This window comes from Mugil cephalus, chromosome 21 (assembly GCF_022458985.1).
Source record: "Mugil cephalus isolate CIBA_MC_2020 chromosome 21, CIBA_Mcephalus_1.1, whole genome shotgun sequence".
In the NCBI taxonomy this organism is placed as follows: Eukaryota; Metazoa; Chordata; class Actinopteri; order Mugiliformes; family Mugilidae; genus Mugil; species Mugil cephalus.
The window spans coordinates 10161405-10186575 of record NC_061790.1 but is presented as its reverse complement, the minus strand read 5'-3'; the positions used below and the strand labels follow the sequence as shown (position 1 = coordinate 10186575).

The following is a 25171-nucleotide window of genomic DNA, read 5'->3' as shown; positions in this document are numbered from 1 at the left end:
ACATCCGGATATGCACATGGGCTGCATGAAAGGCGTGCACGAATGCAAACTGAATCTGACAAACCATCTGTAGAAATCTGCTGACCAGAATCGCTCAATGGGATATAGACCAAAGGCATTCTCAGAAGCTGCACTGTAATGCCATTTACACCATAGTATTTTAATCAATTTAACTGGCCTTTTTAGATATACTTGGCTCCAAACGCTCTTTCCCGTTTTAAAAATAGGACAAATGGTCTTTTGGAATCAGCTGGGGAGAAGTTTAATCTCATTGAATGGAGCCAAAGCCAGACGTTTAGCTCTACACAGTGTAGAATACAAGATTATACCAGCCTGATATAGCCCTTCCACCACCCGTTTATTTTTATCCTCTATTAAGGCAGCGATATCCTTAAAGGCTGCCAAAATTATCCTGTAAAAATGCTGACTGGGAAATATGAAAGGTTCCAGGCGGGTCTAGTAAGCAATCTGTGCGCATGGTGGAGCAATGTGACTGCTGTGCTTGCTATACCAACAGGGGTGACCCCAGTTGGATGGAGAGGTGAGACTAAATGAAAGTCATCCCTGGATCTTAGGGGAGCCAAGTCTGGAATACCAAGCCTCTCCTCAGAATGAGGTTCACTGCCAACGGAGGCTGCTTTACATACATGTTTGTTTTGTAATTTCTTTTAATTCATTGATTTCTCGGCAGCTGAAATAACGTTCAGATGAACGTCTTATACGATTCGCCACTGACTACAACTGTGATTTTGACAATCCTCGCTCGTGGGGGTAATTCAAGAAGAAAAGGCCTCTTTTATTGTGCATTTGGGACACACTTAGAGGATAATTTCCTTATCAAACACACTCTAAGGCGTTTTAAGAGAAAGTTTTGTACTCAAGTTAACCGTTCCTCAGTGTGAAGCAGGTAATTGAAGAGTTACTAGTGCCCTGCGGGTGTTCTGAGAAGAACCAAACCGTCAGCTCTGTGACACATTTTAATAAATATGAAATACTTTACTTCTCTCAGACATTTTCAGACACCAAGTCTAACAAGACCGGCGGACCAGTCATTGATCACACGGATGGAAAAGCTGCACAGTTTTCTGCAGAAATCAGCCTGTTCGTCCAGCAGACGCTGAAACACAAACATGTTGAGAAGCGACCAGCTCCTCATTGGGCTAGCTGGTTTTACCTGCTGGTAGACGCAGCAGGCTCTCCACGCACGCACAAGCGTCATGAAGCCTTAAAAAGCTGACACCGTGAGGGGCCCTTTTTGCCAGCTGCCATATTGAAATGAACTTGAGATGAATGTATCGATCCCGCTCCTGGATGGCAATGACACAACCTGGCTTCGCTTTAAAGGTGACTCCATCCAGACCCTCCTCTTGCGTTATACAGAGGATTTGGCTAGTGTCAAGGGACTATTTAAAAGTAGAGCATGCGGGTGCAATTGATTTCGTTTGTATCTGGTTGCGATTAAAACCAGTGGAAGACATGTTTTGTTGCAGGGATCGTGGCTTTTACTGGAGAACACATGGGAGAGAATTTTGCCCAAGAATATATCTTAATATATCTATATTTAAAGTGACTCCTCAAGACTGAAAACATGTTATCAATAAGCAGCGCACTAAGCGCAATAAATAGACAATACTTTAGTTCACAGGCCTTCAACAGGTGGTTCACCAACCCTAGGGGGTCGGCAGAGGTACTGCAGAGGGGCTGCTAAATCTTTGGTTGATTGGACATTTTTTATACCTTTTTTTAAATGTTTTTTCCCACAAATTTAAATTTCTTTAAATGCACATTAACATTAATCTAACATATTGTATAAATGGAGGCAGAAGACGTCATCTTTCAGTCAGCACTCCACTCATTTAGCTCGCTCCCATCCGCCAACTACTGACTAACCTGTGTATTATTTGAATAGCTAAATACTGAGCGCAAAATGATAATAACAGTGTATATTTTTAAGCAGCACTAGGCTGAGTTTTATATAGAGCACATATAGTAGGTAGGGGGTCACTATTTCAGTGTGGGGGTCCTTGGTCTGAAAAGCATTGAAGACCTCTAGTTCTGTTAATTATTGTTTTTTTCCCCCTAAATGATGACACTGTTTAAAAAAAAAAGTAGGACAACAGGAAACGCTTTGTTATTTGGTTAGCTTATCACTAAATAATAACCAGAACTTTTTGTCATTAATAGTTTTACATTTTATTCAAACCTTTTATTCTCAATAACATGGCCTATATTTATTTGAAGCCGATGAATGATGGAACCATTTCCATCTTTCCTTGATAAGTTAATAAGCTGTTAATAAGCATCATTTCATATACATTTTTTGCCAGTGTGTCTGTTCTTCTTGTCAATAATATCAATCATCGCACCACTACTATATTAAATGACTGAATGTCAGTTGACTGCATGGATGTTCCACACTATGTCATAGAGTCACAGGGGGAAAAAAAAAGCAGAGCCACTCCCAGTGCTACAGGTTCCATCATACATTTCATTCCCTCTTTGTATGAGTCCAGCTCTCAATCAAGACGCCGCGGTCCCGCTACAAGTCTCTGATTAACACCGCCGCTCTTGTAGTTTTGTTTTAACTGTCCTCAGTTAAATGAGAAATTAAGAGGCAAGAGATAGAGGCTAATAGCATTTATTAACCCAGCGTGAGCGGGCAGCGGGGCGACGGCGGCCCTCCACCAGCCCCGTCTAGTCCTGGTGGCTGAGTCAGTCAGCCCAGAGAGGGGAGTGGAACATAATAAAACCCAACAAATGCACCCAGCTGATTAATGCAGCCCTGTGGCTATAGTAATTATCCCTCTCCACACTCCTCCAGCAGACGAGCCAAACAAGTGTGTGAAAGGGGAATGTGCAAATGATGGATTTGTGGGACTCGGAGTCTGTTTGGCGAGCTTCGTGCAAGTAGTCGGACATAAAGACACGTGTTTGTTGATATGGCCGGTGGCGGCGGAGGAGGAGCTGGCACTTTTACACTCAGGTTTTTTTTTTTTTTTTTTTTTAGGTTTAAGCCACTGAATTTTTATGTGGTTTGACGTTTAAATTCAATCTAAATTAGATTTTCAGTGCACTCGGGGTCGCGGAGGTACTGCAGGGTGAGAGGGTCACAAAATCTTTGGTTGATTAAACATTTTATATGTTTTTTTTTAAATTTCCCCTTCACACATTTAAATTTCTTTAAATACAATTAACATGAATTTGACATATTTTAATTATATACATGGGATAGCTTAATATTGGATAAAAAATTGTATGTGTGTAATAATAATGTGCATTTATAAATAGCACTAGGCAAAGTTTTATATAGAACACATATAGTAGGTAGGATGTCCCTACTTAATCTCTCCATCAGTTTGGGTCCTTAGCCGGAAAAACGTTGAAGACCTCAGATATAAACCATAGAAAATAAATACATGAATATACAGATTACTGTAAAATTTATATATCATGTTGCACCATTTCTATAGCAGCAAAATTCATTCAAATAATAAAACACTTAATTCTATTTCTGTTTATTTTACATAAAAATTACCACGGGTGGTTTTGGTACAATTCTTCCTTCGTACAATATTATTCATGTCATAGATTTTTTTATTAACTTCCTGTAACTTGACTAAACCGACCATCGCTTATTTTATGTGATGAGTTAACTAAAACCGCAGTTTGAAAAGTTTTTTGCTAAAATTAAATATGAATTATAAGTCACAACCACCTGTTCCATTAAAAATGTTTGCTTTCTATTTCCGCCTGGTGTCATGTGATATTTTTCTGTTGAGACCTTTGTCCGTAGCCCTGGCGATCTGTAATGTCGTTTAACGTGTAAATCCACTGGTGGAGAAACACGTCACTTAAATCTGTTTTTGCCTGAGTTCATTGTTGTAAAGAGTTGAAGTGCAGCAGCGGCTGAATCCACGGTGAACTTCCCGCTGAGCCACCGGGGCCGCGCATGATACAGTGTCTTTTTTTTTAGAGAGGTCAGAAGGTCAGGCGTAAAAAAACGCCGGTTTGCTCATGAATCAGGAATTCAATTACACACAACACGCGTGACAGGGAGATTGTGTCCCTCAGCGCGACACAATGTGTAATTGCTATTTATCGACAGCTAACGGTCGGTTCTTTCTCAGATCTGTTTAGGGCCTTTAAAGGTTTCGTGTGTTATTTGTTTCGTAAGTGCGCCTTCAAGTCTAAATTTCACTCCGAAAATAATATTGTTTCGGGTTTCTCTGCTAAATTATTCCGGCATTCGGGGACGCGGGAGACGGGGGATTACGTCGCTGAGAAGGAAAAACAGCAAATGAGAGCAAAACTATTATGAGAACAAGACTCAGAATACAATGTGGTTACATCCCAGACTGCTCTGATCTCCCTGAAGAGAAACACTGTTCATAGAGCTAAAAAATCTTTTTTCTCTCTCTCTCTCTCTTTTTTTTTTGTGCCTTGAATACAGACTTAATGATTGGATTACTGTTTCTTCGCTTGGTGATAGCGTGATGGCGGGATTACAGACTGTGCGCTCGATAGATTTCCTGTCAGATGCCATGAAGCTCGGTGTTCCCACCCTGTGTATGTTTGCTTGCCGGGAGGGCGGGAGGCAGACCATTTTTTAATTATTTGGAGTGAAGTAAACCCACGCTGATATCAAAATGACTCATCTTTATCATGTAAAAATGCATTTAATTCGTCAAATTAGCAGTTTTATCATTAAAGAATGCTCCCGTAACATAGATGCTTTAACGTGCACTTAAAGTTTTGCATATAATTGAATCTTTAACAAAGCAGGGAAAAAAAAGCAGAAAATTCTTTTATTTGATTAACATCCACTCCTTTATTCACTTAAAAATCATGCATGTCCTCTGAACATTTGTTCCTCTTCTGTCTTTTCTCTCTGCCTCATTAAAAACATAAACATATCTCCTCTATTGATTATGTCTGGATGTCTTAATCAGATCAGTGGGAAAATCCTGGTTTTCCTCCGCAGGAAAGTACATTAAATGCCAAAATATTGATCAAAGATGTAATTGAGAATGCGCAAGTCCTTTATTAGAGCAATCGGCCATTGCTCCGGTGACTCTGATGTGGAGTGACATGAAAAGAAAACATTAAAGTTTATAATTCCTCTTTATTTAAAAGACGTCAGGGAAACAGAGTCTGTCCCGAGGCTTCTGGCGACACGGCAACGCTGTGATCAATAAGAGCGTGTGATGGGTTTTGTATCGATCAGGAAAATGTGGGTTGATGAAGTGGGTTGGAGGGCGGGCGGTGGCGGCGGCGGGGAGTGGGGGGGGGGCTTTGGGTTTCCTCTGACGGCTGCCACATTGCACGGACGTGGTTAAAGAAAAATAAAAAAATGATCCACTCAAACTTCCTCTGCTGTCGTCGTCGTCGTAAGCGTCCCTGCCGAGGTCATTAGCGCTCTCGGTTTTCTTACATCAAGCCTCTGTGAGGATTGGTTGATCCCCCCCCCCTCCTCTCTTCACAGTGTGATTGGTGAAATGCTGTGGGAAGCAGCTGTCATTACTTTAAAGGAGGGCAGGCTGTGGAAAGCCAGATCCATGGTGGAGAGGATAAAAGACTAAAGGGAACAGTTTAGCTCCATAAGCTGGCACTGAGCCCCTAAAAGCACCGTAAACAGACCTGTTTAAATCAGCCTGAGTGAATGTGCTCATACTTCTGCTGCTCGTCAGCTACTACTGTCTACTTCTGCATCTATCTATCTCTCTATCTATCTATCCATTTATTTATTTATTCAGAGGGCCCCGTGTCTCTCTGTTTTGCAGCGCTCCCTTGTGAATGGACACCGGCTGCTTTCCCATTAGCCCGTCTCATCTCAGTAATCTACCGTCGCCATTGGCCCCTGCCGGGACAGCCTCCCCGAAACCGGCCAATGGCGGCCGCTCCATATGCAGCAAGCCACTCCCCCCCCCTCCTCTTAAAGAGCCCCCTCGTCTTCAATGGAGACTCACTCCCCTCACTGACTTACTCAGCCAGAGTGCGCTCTCGCCGCCGCCGCCGCTCTCCATCCATCCGCCTCTTATCTTTTATTCTCTCTTTCTCTACCCGTCCGTCCGATCATCTTCGCTCTTCTTCCTCCCCTCACCTACACTTGCTTCCAGTTTCCTCCCCTCAGCCCCCCCTACCTCGTGCCCCTCTCTCCTCTCTCCTCTCCCCCGTCTCGGTCCGCTCTTCTTCTTCTTCTCCTCCTTCTCCTCACCGTCCGCACTCCTGAGCCTGAGCGCGCAGCACCTGTGCAGACTGGAGTTTGTTGGGGCCGAGGCAGAAGGTTTTTTTTTTTTTTTTTTTTTTTTTAAATTTGGTGTGTGCGGGTTGAACAGGGCAGCAGGGAGGGAGGGAGGGGGAACAACACCCAGGAAACACCTGACCAACATTTCATGAAGATATGTGGAGACTTAGGAACTGATCTCCTCCTCCAGCTTTTGCCCAGCTGTTTGTTTATCTCTTTTTATACTGCAACACCTGGAATGCTTAACGTGGACTGATGGATGTTTCCGAACTGTGCATCCCCGACCCTCTTTGCTACCACAACCAGTAGGTGATTCTCTTTTTTTTTTATTCTGTGGTGTGAACGTACTTTTATTTCTACTTTAGGTGGCAGAATTTAACGCCCGGCGTTGTCTGCATTTGTATTCAAAAGTACTGCGGAAAGAAAGAGAGAAAAAAAAAACTATTTCAAAAGATTTCTGCCGGTGAAGGTGCAGCAGCGTAGCCCGCAGGGAGTCCAGGGCGGACGGTTGCCCTACAGCAGTGTAGCGCTGCATCGGGATCCAGGGTCTGAGAGCCAGAGACTGATTTGTGCAGACATGACTGTTCTCAGGCAGCAGCCGCTGTCCCGACAAACTAAACTGCAACTGTGCTGCCGGACAGTTTAAGTGAGAGTGTTTGTTCTTAATAGACAGAACGTCTAGAGTGCGTTTTCATGGAGCAGATAATTGTCTGCTTCTGTTTTGGATAAATCACTCATCTCCATGTGTTTTTACACTTTACCTGATTTAGGTGGTTATATAATTAAATAATACATAACAACCGTATCGATATAATCCCCAAAAGTGCAAGTGAAATGCAAATTAAATCTACTTAGACGGGATTATGTTGTAATTGCACATTTTCTTCACAAACGCGGGGATCAAGCAACGTTTGTTGCAGCAACCCTCGAAATAATCGGTCAAAGAAACTCTCCAATCTTGTCGGGAGTGGAGACCCTCAACATTTCCATGCTTTTCTCGCAGCATAAATAAGACAGGACGGAGAGACCGTTCACTGGGATCCTCTTAAGGTTGAGCTGACGATGGGATTGGAGAGGTTTAACCTGCTTAGCACGTTTTACAGGACTGCGATTTCAAACTCCGAAAAAAAGAAAAGAAAAAGAAGAAGGGTGATCAGATGTAGTCCAGTTTATACTGTAACTGTTTCAGAGCGTCATGACAAAACATTTCCTGTTATAGAGGCTTAAAAACTTCCCTTTTAAAAGGGCTGTTGAGTCGTGTGCTTAAATTAAAATGCACATTTAGTTTAGTTTTACATTCATTATCTATGTGACGCCTACTAAAAGAACTGTTCTGTGGACAACAGCGACAACTGAACTGTGACATCTAGTAATAAAAATAAATTTCCTGCAGTCAAATTAGTTGCAGGAAAATCATCAGTGAAAAAGATTTAATTGCTTCAGGGATGTTTAACTGTGTAGAGACTCTACGGGTTAAATATATCTTTTAAGGCTTTGACATTCAATATCACAGTTTCTGTGCAGATTGCAGTGCAGTTAAAAACGCACAACCAAAGAGCTGCTCTTTTTTTTTTTTTTTTTGCTTACACAATCATCCCATAAAACATTTACATGCATTAAAAAAAAACTGTACAAAATGTAAAAACAAAAATAATAATTTAAAATTGAACCCTATTTTAAATCCTTGATTAAATTATTAAATAATAATAATAATAATAAAAAAAAGAAAAAAAAAGTATTATCCCATTAACCTACCGTGATCCTGGGTCAGGTCTTTGTGTGTGTGTGTGTGTGTGTGTGTGTGTGTGTGTTAGTTTGTGTGTGTGTTTGTGGGACCGCATCTTCCTGCTTATCTACCCATATGGATTCATATATAAATATGTCTTGGTGAGTCAGTAGCTGGTAACGTGAACATTTTTAAAAACATTTTATCATTTATTGTACATCGTTTATTTCTCCTATTTCTTTTTTTTTTTTTGTATATAGCTGCTGGAAATACAGTTTCCCTGAGGGAGTCTTCCCAAAGGGATCAATAAAGTTGAGTCTAAGTCTAATTTACAAAGTGTGTGTAGTTCTCTACTTGTGTGTTTGATAGGAGATGACACAATGACGCTACACGAGAAACTAACACAAGTTAAACAAACACATTCGTGCTGATTACAGTCAAGTTCTTGGGATTAATGCTGCATTTACAAAAAATAAACACATTTCACTTGCTGCTCAGATAAGATTTTATTTACGGAAACACAACGTTTTATGACTAGAAACCTCGTAACCAGTGTGTGACTTAAACTTAAGTTTCTCAGAATTTAACTTCTGTTAAAGTTTTACCACCTGGAAGTTAACGTACTGCAGTTCCTTATGTATCTGCATACTGGGAATCTGTGCGTTTAGTGTCACATAAAGCTGTGCTTTAATTAGATTTGGCTCTGGGGAATGCTATTAACCCTGTGAGATACTTTGCCCCAGTGTTCAGCCTACTGTCACCAGGTAAAAGGTCTGATAAGTCCAACTGTTCATCTTTGGCATTTTTAATACAACTGAATTTGTGTGGAAACAAAGACCAAAATAATGTGTAGCTGTAACTGTGGAGTAATGGTTAATAACTGGACTAGAGTCCATTTAAGTGTATAATGTGGGATTAAAGTCAGCAGCTTCCTGTCCTCAGTAAAAAAAAAAAAAAAAAAAAAAATGTCAGCCTTGTCTTCTGCTTTCTGGGCCTTTTTTTTTTCCTTCTTCTTCATGGTCAACACTTTTTTTAACACATCCTTTGTTAAAAATACACAAATCATTTTCCCACTGTTTAAATGTTCAACCGGTAATTTTTAAAGTGGTCAACCCGACATTAGCCGCGGCAGTTTTTGACAACCGCATCACTTAAAGTTTAAATGTTCTAATAAATCACATCTTTTCTTTTTTCTCTCTCTCTCTCTCTCTCTGTCTCTCGTCCCACCTGCTGTTCCCATAGGTGCCCTTCACAAGCAAACAGACAGGAATGCATTAGCGGTCAAATGTATGCACACACACACACACACACACACACACACACAAAAATTGCGGACACTCACACTCGCGCGCACTGATACAGATTAGACCACAAAGAATCACACACTGACCTGGGATCTAATTTTAGCGGTGGGAACACCTGACAGTGTCTGTTAACAAAAACACATTATCTGCATTTATCACACTACGTATGCACACATCCCTATTGTGCTTGTATGAATCCTTTCAATAAATCTGCGGTTTTAATATCTAAAAATTAAATTAATTCAAACACCGTGGTCATACTCTGTGTGTGGATGCAGTGATTGTGCAATATTGGAAAAAGAGGTAGATTGTTTAAGAATGAAACTGGACTGTGTTCCCTGGAGTCACACATGAATTCATGACTAGAACCATGAAGTAAGTGGAGGTTTTCACCAGCTGAACTTAACTGACGTGAAATTGTGGTGTGGAAGCAGTAAAATACGCTGTGATATAATGATAATAATAAAGTACAGAGCACATGGCGTCGTCATGGCAAACGCCTTTGACACTTATTATCTATTTAGAGGTTATATTCTTCACTAATCTTGGTCCCGGCGCCACTTCCGTCTGTTTCAAATGACTTTTCTCGGTGTTGGCAACATGATTTGAAAATGTAAAAAACCAGAATCTCTGTTCAGAGTCAGTTCAGTCACTTCAGCGGGCGGACGCAAAGTTTCCGACGCTGTCACGAGTTCGGGCCGAAACACTTGAAAAAAAATGATCAAAGCCTTGCACCGGGGCACCGTGGTCTGTCCCGGCTTCGTTTGATACTTGGCTAATCTGAGGAGTAGAACTGACCGGGGAAGCCAAGAAGAATCCACTGACGGATGGAGGGAGCAGGTGGTGGGAAAGTGGCGCTTTGTGGAGAACAAAAAAAAAGGAAAAAAAAAATTCTGCCTCTATCCAACTTTTTTTTTTTCGTTTACCGCCAGCTTTGAGTTTGCACGAAGTTGAGGAAAAAAATTACCAGAGACAAATCTAAACGTTTAGGCTGTGTTTTTTTTTTTTTTTCATGCGAGTGTCATGTTTATTAATGGCGTTTGCTGCTCCGTACAGGGGTGCAGCCCAGCTCTATTGGTTCTGTGTGACGGCAGGAGAGGAGAAATAACTTCATTACATGTCATGACCCTCCCTTGATATAGATATATCCTTTAGGCGGCCTGTCAAGGACTCTGAATACATCAGGATGTAGATGGGACCCTTTTTTTTTTTTTTTTTTGCAGCCGCCGTTCAATCAAAACACGAATGTGTCTTTCATGTGCTCAGGGCCGAATGTAAGCAGCAGCAGCAGCAGCAGAGAGAGGACTTCTTAGAAGGAGTTTGTTTTATTGATCAAATGAAATTAACACAGAGACGAGGAGCAGTACGTCTAATCATGGAGCGTGGGCCGGCCGGCATGTTTAATTTAATGGGCCTCATCGTGACTTCACGAGGTCTCACATTGTGAACTTAATTCCTCTTCACCACGTTAATTTGCATTGTGTCAATTGACCGGAGCGCTTACTGTATCAGCTTGAGTCTCACTTGAAATTCAGCCCATGTTCTAATACCATTAGGCAAATGCAAAGTTGTGTCATTTACACATTTGTAAAAGAGAGAGAGAGAGAGAAAAAAAAAAGGAAGGTGGAGGGGCTTGGGCGAGGGTGGGTGAGAGAAAAGCCAATTTGTGCCAAACAAGGCTCGCTCGTGATTATCAGTGGATGTTATTACTGTGGAGAAGCAGACGTTTGAAGGTTATGTTTCTGGGCAGTAATTGAAATGCAAAATAACATTAGGATCGATGGCCATCTCTGTTTATTTATGAAATCAATATTGTAACTGTCCCTCATGAGTCCTCCTCTGATTCCCAATGACGGCTTAAGTCTCCGCTCGTTTATTCTTTTCTCCCCTGTAACCTCCTTCTTCTGTCTCTTTTTAAAAGGCAGTTAGGGGTGTGTTTGACTTTGCAGAGAGAGCAATTTCCTAGAGGTGGTGGATGTGTATGTAGATGGGGGTTGATACTCCAGGTAAGGAGACATCATCCATGTGGGAAATCTATGCAATCTCTCCTCGTGGCAGTGACATTGAAGGGGCCATATGCTGGAAGTTCTGTGTACAGTGTGTGTGTGTGTGTGTGCGTGTGTGTGTGTGCGTACAGGGATAGACGAGCTGAAACAAAGTGCATCTATACAAAGTGCATTTATACAGTGCTGGGCCTCAAAAAGTGAAAATGATCCCTGGGTAAAGATTCAGAGATTCACTCTCCAACTTAACCACACAAATCTGTGATTGCATATTTTCTCAGGTCCACTATCGCAGTTGTTGAGCTTCTGAAAGAAGCATTTAGATTTAATCACAACAGAAATCTGACATATTCCCTCGGTAAAAGCGCAAAATATGAAGTTCGACGTTATCAGTCGGTCGACAAATTTATTTTTATTTCTAAGTCTAATAGTTTGGTTGTTTTTTTTTCTAAGTTAATATAATCTAGTTTTAGATGAGGAAAATTATGATTAACCAGAAGGAAAATCTGGAGAAATGTAAAGCGCACAAGATATATGAAGCCTAATGAAACATCTATAAAAACATAAATATAGATGCAAGATAGTTACCGGCTACACAACAACATAATTAGACCAGCGGTGACACATTATCAAAAGAACAAATTGTTCCACCGCTTATAGGATAAATGCTTATTTTTTCTTAAGCTCGGTTGTGAAAAAAAAAAACATCCGCCGGGCCCTGATTGGGACCAAATAATTGCAACGACTGAAACAAAAAAAAGAAAGCTTGCAGGTTTTTAAAGCGGCCACTCCGTTCCTGTCGTCAAATAATAGGACGCGTCTTATGAATGCGTTTTGACTAACGTCGGTTCGGTGTGCATTAAAAAAAACAACAACAAAAAACGAGTACCGCGTTGCTTTTAGCGGCGCCGCTCGCGTTCAAGAACACACACGTCTTTTGACGACCTTCATTTGTGCCGACGCTGTCACCCGCGTGTTGTTGTTACTACTTAACACTTGGACGACACGCGCTCCCCCATTTTCCCCACTCGCGTGACCATTCATTTCCCAGGCCGTGGACTAAAAGCGTAATCTATGTGTCAGGCAGGAAGGGGCACTCAGTTTAAAGCTGATAGAGTTTGCCCCAAACAAGGACGGCCTATCATCGAAAGATTAATGAACTAATTTCATGCATGGCTCCTTGCCTCTGTCCTTCTGTGCTTCCATGTTCGACTGTGTGTTCAGCGCCGTGATTTACGCCGTGTTCCTTGCTACTAGCTTAACCCCGAGCTTAACAATAATATTTCCCTTCAGTGGAAAAATGCGGCTGTAAAATATGGAGTGCCACATGTTTAACCCGTCACTCAAGACAAGGACGGCATGAGGCCATCGCGGAGAATTGTTTTGAATATGCGTTTTATTCCGTTTTTCGGGCAGCGTGAATTCATCGTGGTGAAATTCGGGGGGGGGGGGCTAGAAAGCACATTTCGTGCGGGAGAGGTGGATGGATTCGGGATTTATGGAAGGGAAGCTGGGGATATGCGACGCTGCCAGCACGGGGAAGGCATGCCAAAATACACACACATACGCACGCAAACATTTGAGGTTCTAAGCTGCTCCGTTAGGGCGCTCTCTCACCCGTCACGCGTCTCGCGAAGTACGAGCGGTTTTGGAAAAAAGCAGCGGCAACCGCGCTCCTCCCCCTAATAAACATTCTGGACGGATCTGTGGTTTTTCGCAGGGTTGTCTAGACGCTCTTGGTCTTTCGTGGTGCGTGGTGGACAGGCGGGAAAACCTGCGCGTCTGCTGCTCCGAGGCGTCCACGCTGGGACCGTCTGGGCCTCTCAGAGCAGCAGAACAGAGAAGGCAGGTGACCTTCACGTCTGTCGGATGAGTCTTGCTTGTCTGCTCGGTTTGTACCATTTTTCTGCACGGCGGAGCAAACACCACCCCATTAGATATTAGGTGCAAGCGTGCGTGTGTGTGTGTGTGTGTGTGTGTTGCCAGGGGAGCGGGACAGGTTGAGGAGAGTCGGGCTGTACTTAGAAAACTCCACGTCTCTTTTATAATAAGAGAGGAAAACCAAATTACGAAACTATGAAGCTATTTCTGTCCGCGCGAATTGGTGGTTCGTGCCATTATTTCATTTGGACAGATTTGAAAGGACCCATTAGAAATTTCCATTAAACCTAACAAAAAACATCTCCCCAGCGTTGCTGTGTGCTAAGTGTGGAATGAACTACTTTTTACATATGCCACAATGTACTATTCCGTGGGGAATCCCCCTATCTGGCTGCGATGATGTATTAACTGTTACCACGCCGCTCTCTCCAATTCCCTCAGATGGGAGGAAATATACCTTGCAATTGACTGTAGGTGCATGCTGATTGCTAACAAGATTTAACGGGAGCCCTGTAGCCTCACAATGAAGACTAACATAATGTTGTATCTCTCCATCTCGCACTATGTTAACAGTCTTGCCTGATTAAAAATGCATAAGGAATGTCTGGGACCCGTAAGAGGAGGGTTTATTTTTTCATGCCTCATCTGGAACAGGAAGGAAGCAGAGGATCGATAGATCTGATCTGGGCCCAGGGGTAGAGGCTATCTCCTCCTTCCCTCCTCCTTCCCTCCACCCACCTCGCTACCCGTTAGCAGTTAAAAGAGAGGTTTCATGTCGTCAGGGCTTGATGACTTCCTGGCTTTGTGGAAACACTTATGCAAAGAGGCAAGAGAGTGAAAACACAGCGCTAACCGCAGCCGCACGGTTCACAAAAAAAAAAAAAAAGAAAAAAGCCCCTGGCAGAAAAAAAGGCAAAAAGTTGGGAGGAATCTAAGCAGCATTAGGTTTCTGTTAGTTTCAGACATTCTTGACATGGCTTTCCGCCACTCTCACCCAGTATTTACGACTCGCAGGACTGTAGGGCTGAAGTAGTGTTAAGATCAACACCAACTGTGACAGACAGAGCCAGCAGTTCTAACAGCGACCCGGGCCTCATTTCATGCTTCGTTTGAGAGAATATTATTGAATGCACTGCGAGTACAGCAACACACACACACACACACTGCCTCAAAGAGAAATTACTGTCCACCAGTAGGAACAGTCATTGTGTCATGGAAGTGCCCAGCCCACCACTTAGTATATAAATAAAGAAGCCGTTTAATCTCTGCAGTAAAATGTGCCACCAATAAAAGGTTCTAAAAAGATTTTAGTAAGACCAGTGCAAAAATACAGTCTTAATTCTAACTTCCCATTCTTTATGATAAAACATTTGGGCGAGGGAACCTAATCCCAGGTCAGAGCCTCTGTAACCAAGCACCGTCCACTAGCGAAATCACCGGGACTATTGATTGGGTCATGTATTACCCATGATCCTCCATATGCTGAGTGTAACACCTCTCTTTTTGTCCATTAACATCCATCTGAAGTTTCATTCATTCATTTACTTCTGGCAGCCGACCAATTGTAGGCATTGTTTGCAAGATGTATGGGGCATCTGTTGACATGGTCGTTAGTTACCATTTTGCCTGAGAGGAATAAGCTACCACAGTATATCACTTGGCATTCCAGCACATTAACGGCTGTGTCGGTAACATAATCTATCAAACTCAGATGAACCAGCTGATGAATTTCTCACAGAATGATAGGGCGATGATGGTAGAAAGCGACATTCAGTACGTTTCATTGACACTACCGTCAGTCCACGTTTGCACATGAGATGAAAAGGCATCTTTTCCACGCGTTAGAAAGCCTTGTCTGTATTTTCTCCTATAAATAATCTAACTACAATTATTAAAGCTTGTGCCATTCTTAAAGTTTTCATTTGATCATTTTGAAAATATTTCGTTAGTCAATGGTGACAATTTTGAAAATGACCATTTCCTCGCGTTTAGTCACCTCGTGTGTCACTAGCTCCGTATTTACTGTGAGTTTTGTCACAAAACTAACCGCAGCTCTGGTTTTCCGTGTGTTTATTCATCCAGGTTGCTAACCAGAATGCCCTCTGACGACCGACACTTGTCCTCGAGCTGCGGTTCTTACGTCAAAACTGAGCCCTCCAGTCCCTCCTCCTCGCTCGTAGACACCGGCAGCCACCACAGCCCCAGCGGCAACTCAGACGCCAGCGGCGGCTACATCAACGGCGGCAGCGTGCGCTCGCACGCCTTGGACTCCCCGCCAATGTTCAACCCCGGCATGCTCGGCGGCGGCAGCGCCTGCCTACGCCGCTACGAGGAGTGCTCCGGCGGCATGGCCGACGACTCGCCCATCAAGTGCGAGTACATGCTCAATGCCATCCCCAAGAGGCTCTGCTTGGTGTGCGGTGACATTGCCTCAGGGTACCACTATGGCGTGGCCTCCTGCGAGGCCTGCAAAGCCTTTTTCAAAAGGACAATACAAGGTATTTCCCACCTTCTCTCGCAGCTTTGTCTGGCTCACCTGAGCTGTTCTCTAATGATGATAATGAGGTGGTGGAATCTTCTCCAAAGGAGATGTCCACAAAGAGCCCTTTGGTCCAACTGGAACAAAGTAGTTAATGCAGTAAAGTACACCAAAAAGCATCTAAATGTACCTCTAAAATGAAAATTCCTGGACATTAGGCAGCATTTTACGGTTGCAGCTGGTTTACAATTAATTACATTTACAATTAAATGCATTTAAGTTGTGTAGTGAAGTGGTTTCCAACCCAGGGATGCAAGAAGAGGAAATGAGAATAACCAAAGTTCAACCACATAAATACGTTAATATTTTCTGGATGGACTTTTCTTCAGTTGGTTTGGTGATTTATGTTTTGCTGCTTCAATTATCTAAATTAAAGCATTAATTGGTTTGTAGTGGAGATCACACTTTGTCTCTTAGTCATCTGAAAAGTGGCCGACAATTTGGCCCCTCATTGAAAACTCAAAATGTTTTGGAACCATTTATTTTTTTTTATTCTCAATACTATATATATATATTAAAGTAACTCATAACTGAGGTTTTCAAATAATTCAGTGACTTAACAAGTAGAATATTTCCCTGTGACTGCGCAGTAAAATAAAGTAAAATAGTAAAAGTATTTCCCACCACTGCTTCTAACCCGTGTATCTTATTTGTCGCGGTTCTAACGTACCGCTTCGTCATTTTAATTTTAAATACATGTTGCTAGCTTCGCCACGACAGCCCTGGCTGCCAGGAACGCACACTGACCAGATGAGGAATTCATTGTCATGTATGCCACGTGTTCATCAGTCCTCTGCTCTTACGGGACTAATATGGCGAAGTGGTTACGAGCGTCTACAGCAGGCATTAGGCCCAGACTGTAAATCTGCTTTGGGTTGTGATTTTTTTTTTTTTCTTCTTTTCTTTTCTTTTTTTTTTTTTGTGCCTTTGCATGTGAATCATACATCTGGCATTGCCTCTGCCATGTGTGGGATCCGCTCCAGAATAATGACTTGGACTGGGATAATGTGCCACGAAGCGAGATGCAGATTTTTGAAACGTAGCGGGGGCCGCGTTCAGGCAGGCAAATTGAAACATGTTTTTAAAAAAGGAATTGAAGTTTATTGGTGATTCTTTAAATCCATAGAATAGATTATTTGATTTAATAAACACAGTTGGTTACTTCATTGAATCTCCAGTGTTGCCATTAATCACAATGGCAACATTTACATGGACAATATTTCTTCAATTTGACTGAAATAATTCTGGTCAGAGATTCATCCTAGTAAGATTTGTGTTGGCAGACCTTAAAGCATCAATAAGACTGTAGCTGTTTTGAATGCTGTGCATATGTGGAAAAGTTTTTCCTCTGACTTCACTGATAATTGAATTTATTAAGTGCTAAAAGGTGGACCCATGTTTTCAATGGCAGCATCTATATTGCTTCCAGCTTCACTTGTCTTTTTCCAAACACATGTTTTAACAGTTCACTGTTTTGTAGCCGCCATGTTTGTGTCTCCTGGTTCTTATGTATTTATTCCAACCAGAGAGAAAAGATGGAACTTATTAGGAGTTAATGTTTCCAACACATTTGTTTTTTTCTGACTTAGAGCAAAAGATTGACGGCAACGTGTTTGGATCTACTTGATTACAGGTCACATATTAAATCGTAAAAGAATTATTTCTAGGACAGAAAAACGTGTGTACTTACAACTTATTTTCAACCAGATGTACTCAAGAAAACATGTTATTGTGTCCTGGGTGTTTTTCTGAATGGCGTCCCGATCAAAAATCCAATTTAATTTCAGGGTATGTTTAATAATTTTATAATTTTACGTGTCTCAGTCTCTTTCCAACAACACAGAAAGGACTGTAAGTGTTGCTCATTTCTTCTTCTTCTTCTTCTTCTTCTTCTTTCTTCTCTCGCTCTCCTTCATGGAGGACAGGCCTGTAACGAGCTTAATCTGTCCGTCAGTCGTCCTGAGCCACGGGAGTTTCAGTCAATAACAATCAGTGTTGGGTGACTGTAATTAAGAACCAGGCATTTCACTGGGAGAAAGTCAAGGAAGGAGGGTGGGAGGTGCAGATCTGTTCTTTGCCCCCAGGCCCCTCCAGCCCCCCCCCCACACCCAAGGGGCGACGAGATGGAGGGAGGGGGCCAATTAGAAGCTCGGGCACGTGTTGTTGGGGCAATAACAGTAGAAGGGGAGAGAGAGAGAGAGCGAGACGCCGAGGAGTCCTCTAAATAAAGGCAGAGGGACAAGGAACAGGGGACGTGGTCATTCACAGAAAGGAGAAGGCGCTTTAATGGAATGGTAATCAGAAAGGGGGGTCCCGGCCTCGGTAAAGGAGGAGGACAAGGAGAGGTCCGGCTTGAGTGGAGATGAGCGCGTGGATAATAGCATGGCATAATAATATATCAAAATTTAGAGGGAAAATAAGAGAGGTTAAGGAAGGATATTAGAGTGGTTGAAATGTCCTTTGAGGAATAAAGGTGGACACAAGACCTGATTAACTAAGAGGGTATGCCGACAGTGAGCTTTTAGAGGTAGGCAATTTGAGTCTATTGTGGACCTCCGATGTAACCCCCCACCACCACGCACACACACACACAAAGGTTATTTCATGTCCGTCCATGTAAAAATATTTCCTCTGGTAATGCACTGTGGTCTCCTATGTTTTTTATCAAGCATCCGTTTCTAAACGGATTAAATAAAAATGTCTGATTGAATCCTACAACACTGTTTAACAGGCAAATTATCAAAAGCAGATTCGTGCCATAGCAACAATAGTGATGCATTGTGGGATTGTTTCCAGTAATATTTCTCTTGAGGGCACTACACAGTGGACACATCTCACACTCAGCTCTAATAGTAGACATTAAACACATCGCATTATAAGCAGAAAATGTCTTAGGATATAGTCTTATATATATTTATATATATATATGTAGATGTACACTTGTATCCCACAATGCACTGCTGCAAAACATTACAACGGACAGCAGGAACAAAGAAAGAGTCGCACATGTTTAAAGAAATATTTAATTCCTTGTTGTAAAAGTGAAATTTTAAAGTCTCTGTAATGTAATTTTCTTTCTCATCAAACTGTGGCTATGAACATATATCTATGAAACGTTTGAATTCAAATGTTGAAATGTTCTAAAAACATTATTGTGGTAAATTAGGACTAAAATATAATTTGTTCCTTTAGTATAGATAATATTTTATGTCTATTTAATTTACAATCCTCCTCTTCTTAGGTCAACGTTCAGAGTTAGCATGTAGAATGAAACAAGTACAGAGCCTGAGTGCTATTATGACAAATAGAATACAGTTATTTTGTGGCGAAGGATCGCTACGCAGCGTGCGATCCCACACACGAGCGCTGCCGCGCGCTTCATTTTCCCTTTGCCACCCACTTTAACAGACGCTACCTACCCTGAATCCAGCAGCAGCCGTTGCCAGCGTCCTGGCGCGGTGCCCCGGGCCCCTAACTGTGCATGTGACCCTGCTGGCACCGTCGATGCCAGAGATCCTGACAAATGTTGGCACTTTCTCCTTGACCAACAGGGGGGTTGTGTGTGCGGTGGGGGTAGCACTCTGGCAGATCTGCAACAGATAACACCTGGTTTGCTGTTTTTAGGCACCATTAGTGCATCTGTGGACTTACGGGACGTTGTTTAAACATTCAATCATGGGATGCGGACACTTAGGAGAGAGGATTTATCATTGGATTCCTGGGCTTGTGTTAACTTTTGTGTAACGTTTGTGCCTTCATTTCTTCAAACTGTTCAGACAGGCATGCAGATTCATTATGTCCGGGTTTCTGTCTTTTTTTTGGAGCCGAGTGATTAAATTGCACGGGAAATATTTCCATGGCGAGCCCACGACCGTCAAAGGCAGACTTGAATAATACGCTTTGCTACGTGATACGGGAGCGTTGGATTGTCCAGTCTAACAGCGGCTCCTGATCCTCGCTGGAGAGCATTATGCACAGCGCCCGGGCCGCGCGTCCATCTCTCAGCCCTTGCGCCGTCGTTGAGGGAGGGCAGCTTTCCCATCATCCTTTAGGTGAAGAAGGATGGGCTGGAAAGGGTCACGGCGAGCGTAGCGGAGAGGACGCTCTGCATTTAATGAAGCTAATTTATCTGGGAATCAAAATGGGAGTGGGACTCCGGGGCGGGGAGGTGCTTTTTACATGTCCCATCAAAATGCCACTAAACCCTCCTCTCCTTCAGGGGTGTCACACAGGGTCACCTTGGGACAGGTGTGTGTGTGTGTGTGTGTGTGTGTGTGTGTGTGTGTGTTTGTGCGCGCACGCACCCGCATGTGTCTCTTATTGTCTTTCTTCGCCTGATGTTTACCATTTCCGATTTGATCTCCCCGCATATGCAATCATTTTAGAACAAATTATTCCTAATTGCGGATGCATATCTCCTGCTCACGCGGGATAATGAATTCATTGTTCTGTCCTCCTACAGGGAATATTGAGTACAGCTGTCCGGCCACCAACGAATGTGAGATCACCAAAAGGAGGCGGAAGTCTTGCCAGGCCTGCCGTTTCATGAAATGCCTCAAAGTCGGCATGTTGAAAGAGGGTGAGCGCCGATTTCGTTTCATTTTCTCAGTTTTGTTCGGCAGGACTTTCTAACCATCATTTAACTCCAGCTGTTACTGAAGAAATACATCTAAACTTTTAAATGTTAAACATGTTGGGAACTTTGGAAGCACGAGCACGGTATTGTGCTGTTTTTTAGACAAAGATGTCGATGTATTTTGTTAGGGAGATTTTAAGCAGCTTGTGTCTTTAAATTATAACAGAAGCACCAAAATCCTAAAGCTCAGATTTGATTTAGATTCCTGTGTTTGTTGTAAAAGAATTGAGCTCTACTTTATTGGACCAAACTGGAATAACAATCACATCTCTTAGGCTGAATAAACACTTGTTTTTAGCTTTAAACAAGCTTTTTAATTTAGTATTTTGTAATAAACAGGGTAAGGAGGCTTGATCCAGCCTTCACTTAGGAGACACTGTCCAAATTCTGAATATAGAAAGTCATCCCATGTGTCTCAGGACTGTGGGCTGGCTATACGAGTGGTCAATCAGACATTAAAGCCAGCTGTGGCCTCGGGGAGACACCGGTGACATCATCCCCAGTCCATACTTACCTCTCTTCACACCACTGAGCATCTGAGTGTTTAACTCAGACGGGTTGTAAAAGCTGCTGAGTTGCATGTTCTTAGCAGGACCGACTGAGATGTGTAACAGTACTCTTGAAAAGCACAGGCTGTTCCCTCAAGACCTCCCTCTCCCCTGGGCGCTGGGTGTCTCTCTCTCCCGCTCCCTCTCTTTCCGTCTGCCTCCCTTCCCCTCTCTTGCCTGGCGTATTGATCCGCTAAATGCTTTCCGAACATCCCACCTCACTTCCTGCACGTGTTGTTTTTCCTCCAGTGTGAGACCTTTGGGAGTACAGAGGGAAAATCTAGCCGATAGATTTTCTTTTCTTTTTTTTTTCTTTTTTTTTCACAGGAAGAGGACTTTTTTTTTGCTAGCTTTTTCGAATGTGTGTGTCTGGCTTGACTGATGCATGGCGTCTAATTGAATTCTTTTCTTTTTTACATACCTTCACAGACCTCGGACATGAAAAAAACATTTTTAATATAAAAAATATCTACTGTATATATGTGTATGCCCACATAACAAACAGATAGGAAGAGCTGATCATTAAAAATATCAAATCTTAATCATGCACACAGTCAACAATGCTAAAAGCACCCACCTTTAGTTTGTAACACCACCACTTTCTGTAAGTGGTAATTACAAGTGTGTTTTTGAAATTCTTTTCTTAACCATTTGACTTCCGCACTAAGAAATTCAATTAATCACGATTAAATATCATTAATTTTTAATCTATATTAATAGCATGTACTACACACTGAGTACTTTGACTTATCATTATTAAAATGTTCACACAATTGTACAGGTTATATATATATATATATATATGTTTATATATATATATATACTGAAGCTGTATGATGTATGTTTTCAAAAGTGGTATATCTCAAAAAGTAGATATTTTGATACTAGTTATTTGTATATATAATGTGTTCACACATTAGCAAATTTGTGTATCTTACAAATTGAATGGCCATCAATGGTTATAAAATGTTATTATTGTCTGCTACTACTACAAAAAAAAGATGAACCGTGTGGTTACAATGCCAGTTAAAGGGTTAAGATGTAAGGCATGCATCAGTAGGTCACCTGCTTCCTCATTTGGGGGATAGACAGTGACTAAAAAAAAAAAAAAATCCATTATCTTAAAATCAGTTTCATTAGGGTAAGAGTAAAAAACCACTGCTCTACTCAGCCTGTTAAAAGTTTAGTTTCGGGTTTTAATGTCAATGGGACATGTTGTAGGATCCACATGAGACTCTAACACTAAGCGCCACGTTGTATCCTCACAGACTAATTATATCAGCTCAGATTCTCGGACTCAGCCTGCTGCTATCTGCTCTGATTGTATGATATATGACCTGATATAAAAAAAGGAGCATTTAAGGAGCTTGTTTACAGCCTCCACTCCACTTTTCCTAGAATCAAACCACAGTCATACAGTTTTGTTATACCATCATCAAACACATCTGATAATAGAAGCTAGCGGCATTTGACTGCAGCCTGCGCTGGTTACACAAGATTGTGTGTCAGGCTCTTGGTTTACTTCCCCCTAATACAACATCACTGTGTCCTGACATAGCTGTGTTTGTTCATCTCCGGCCGAAGGGTCATCCGCTGCGTTGGAGTTACAGAGCTATTTATACACGCGGCCCCTCTCTTGATGTCTCCATTCCAGCCCAAACATCTCACACCGGGCCTTTTGACTCGGAGCCAGAAAAAACAACAGTAATAAAGCTGAAACTATTAGCGCATGCTTAAAGGGAAAAACAGCGGGGTATTGTCTGAGGAGAGCCAAGCTGAGCCACTGATGTGGACGGTCGGTGTGTGTGGGATAGAATCGCAGCCACAATATGTGGCACAGGAGGGGATTCTCTTAAAGTGATGGCTTTCAATTAAAAGGAAAAAAAAGACATTTAATCATGGGCCTCTTATAGTAGTCGTAGGAGAATAAGTCGTGATCATGGAGTCAGTGGGGGGACAGTGGCTTGCCCCACTTCATGTATACCAATTGGCCAAGTGCTCACCACAGAAAGGCAATAATATGAACACAGGTGTTTCAATTCATAGAAAAACACTTTTAACACACACATTAAAAAAATATATAAAGCAAGTTAATCACTTTGGAGAGAAGAAGGTTAAGTATAGTTTGGCATATTAGCATAACGTTGTGTTAAAATCAAGACAAACAGGCGTGAAACGACAAGAATTACAACAACAATTACCAGAGATTAGTTTGGAAATTGGCTCATACTGTATTCAGGTTAATTCATTCATCAGCTAATCAGAGAATATTTTGGAGAAACCCTTTAAATATCTTTCGTAGAGTGGCGCTAGCGAGCATTAATTATGTAAAACTTTATATAATTTAAATGGGTTAAAAATCCACCCCCCATACAGTAAACATTTCTGCTATTAAGTTGAGCATTTTAAAATAGAGCTCAGTGGAGAGTAAAAGTTGTTTTTGGAGCTGTCCTCAAGTGGCCAGCTGAGGAACTGCACTTGTGCGACGACTTCAGTTTTACCACCTGCTTTTTTTACTTTTGATAGTGCCGCCGCATCCCAATAAATGATGCTGTGAGAACGTGATGTCGAGATCAGTTGTTCTGAAAGTATCTAATGTTTCTCTACCTCATGCCAAACATGCCATCCTGAATGATAAAGTGTCAGCTGCCAGGGTTTTTCAGCACCGTCAGTGGGTGGGACCAACCACTCCTCTCGGTCCCACCTGCCACCAGTCGGCTGACTTCACTTCTTTAACACAGTTTGGTGTCTTCAGGAGAGTTGGCAGTAGAGTACAGGTCCCAACAAATCAGGTGTTCTAAAATGGCAACTCATTATAATTTATGTAGCAAGGGAAACTAAGTGTCAGGTGGATTAGTTTATTATAGTCGTACCTTATGTGTGTTTGGCTGTCTGTGACCAGTTTGTTGTGACAGTAAATTAACTTTTTAAGAGAAGTTACCGTAGATGACAGGCTTCTTGTCTGATCTGGCTTTGCCGCCGTGTCACAGCAGAGCACCTGGACGAGCTGGGTGGATATTAGCGGCAGGCGGCCGTCTGAGGAAACCAGCCTTTGCTCGGTGACCCCGCAAATGTTCAGCTGAGGCCGATAAAAGGTCACAGGTCCAATGGAAAAACTCTCACGTAATTACAACTCGCGGAAGGTATGGTGTCAGTCACTACTGCCAGGTGTCAGTGCCCGCAGCTAATAGCAGTGCTAATGCCCCATAGCATTACTGTACGGTGTTAAATGATGCAAGAATTTTCTGGACTGATTTTGTGTTTAGTTGTTTTTGTTACTTTTTTTTTTCATAGATTGTAATTTGTATTTGTAGCTATATAAAATCTAATTTAAAAAAAAAAAAAGAAGAAAAAAAAAGAGCTTGCTCAGAGAGCACGTCCCAGTGAAACTGAAGCATGGCACCCTGTGCAACAACAGACATTCTGATAATCTGAATGAAAGACACTTAAGCCTTTTCTCCTCAGAAGTCAGCGCTTGATGTTTTAGTGACAGCTTGGTGTTTCTGTGCTGTATTCTTTGCTGGTGGGGATTTTCTGACACCACTGTAATGTGCTGGATGAATACAAGCTGCCAGACTATTTTGGCAACCTACACCGCTGTCTCGCCCCTCGCCCGACCACAGATAGGGATCAGCAGTCTTTCCTGAGCGAACGTGGCTACCAGGGTAATGTTACAGCCTTATTTTCCTCCGGCCACATACACAAAAGATTAGTAAAGCCATATCCAATATCACAGACTGTCAGGTCCCTTCCCAATCAATAGGCTTAGATCAGAAACCAATCTATACTCTAAGATTACATCGTCAAAATAAAGATATACTGTGTGTTTAAATATCATACGTCGACAAAGCCGCGTTTATTTTTTCGCGTGTTTCTCCGCAGCGGGTTAAACTGCGAACGCGGGAAGCCCCCGTGACCCCCTCGCCACTTGTTTTTTCTCGTACCACAAACATGTCTATCTAACAGCACATGTACGGGACCTTGTTTGCTTTTTAGGGTGTCAGAGTATCTGGCAGGCTGCAGCTGAGAGTCAGCGCCCACCCAGAGGCTCTGCGCTGGCCTGTCCTCACTGTCTGGCAGGTGATAGATCAGACACGGATGCTAACACGTGTTCCTCTGAAGAAGGGGATTTAGCAAAGTGTTGACCTCTTTACAACCCTCCGACACGCACAGGCACACACATACACGCACACACACGTCAAAAGTATATCACTCCTGACAAGCGACATGGAATCGGACCTTGAGGTGCGCGTTTCCCGCCGACGCCCTTTCTGCTTTGCTTCTTTCCCT

General features: G+C 42.4%; 1 protein-coding gene across 3 annotated transcripts in view; it reads left to right on the top strand.

The window, feature by feature from the left end:
- Positions 1-25171, top strand: part of esrrgb (estrogen-related receptor gamma b) — a 70183-nt gene that overhangs the window by 26247 nt on the left and 18765 nt on the right. Inside the window, exons 1-3 of one of the 3 annotated variants that reach the window (XM_047574515.1) lie at positions 5787-6549; positions 15241-15656; positions 20160-20276. In XM_047574515.1, coding sequence (XP_047430471.1) covers positions 6500-6549; positions 15241-15656; positions 20160-20276 — 583 coding nt within the window. In that variant the 5' untranslated portion in view covers positions 5787-6499. Of the gene's footprint in view, positions 1-5786; positions 6554-15240; positions 15657-20159; positions 20277-25171 lie in introns of those variants that run through there. The other 2 variants (XM_047574516.1, XM_047574517.1) reach the window with 2 other exon arrangements.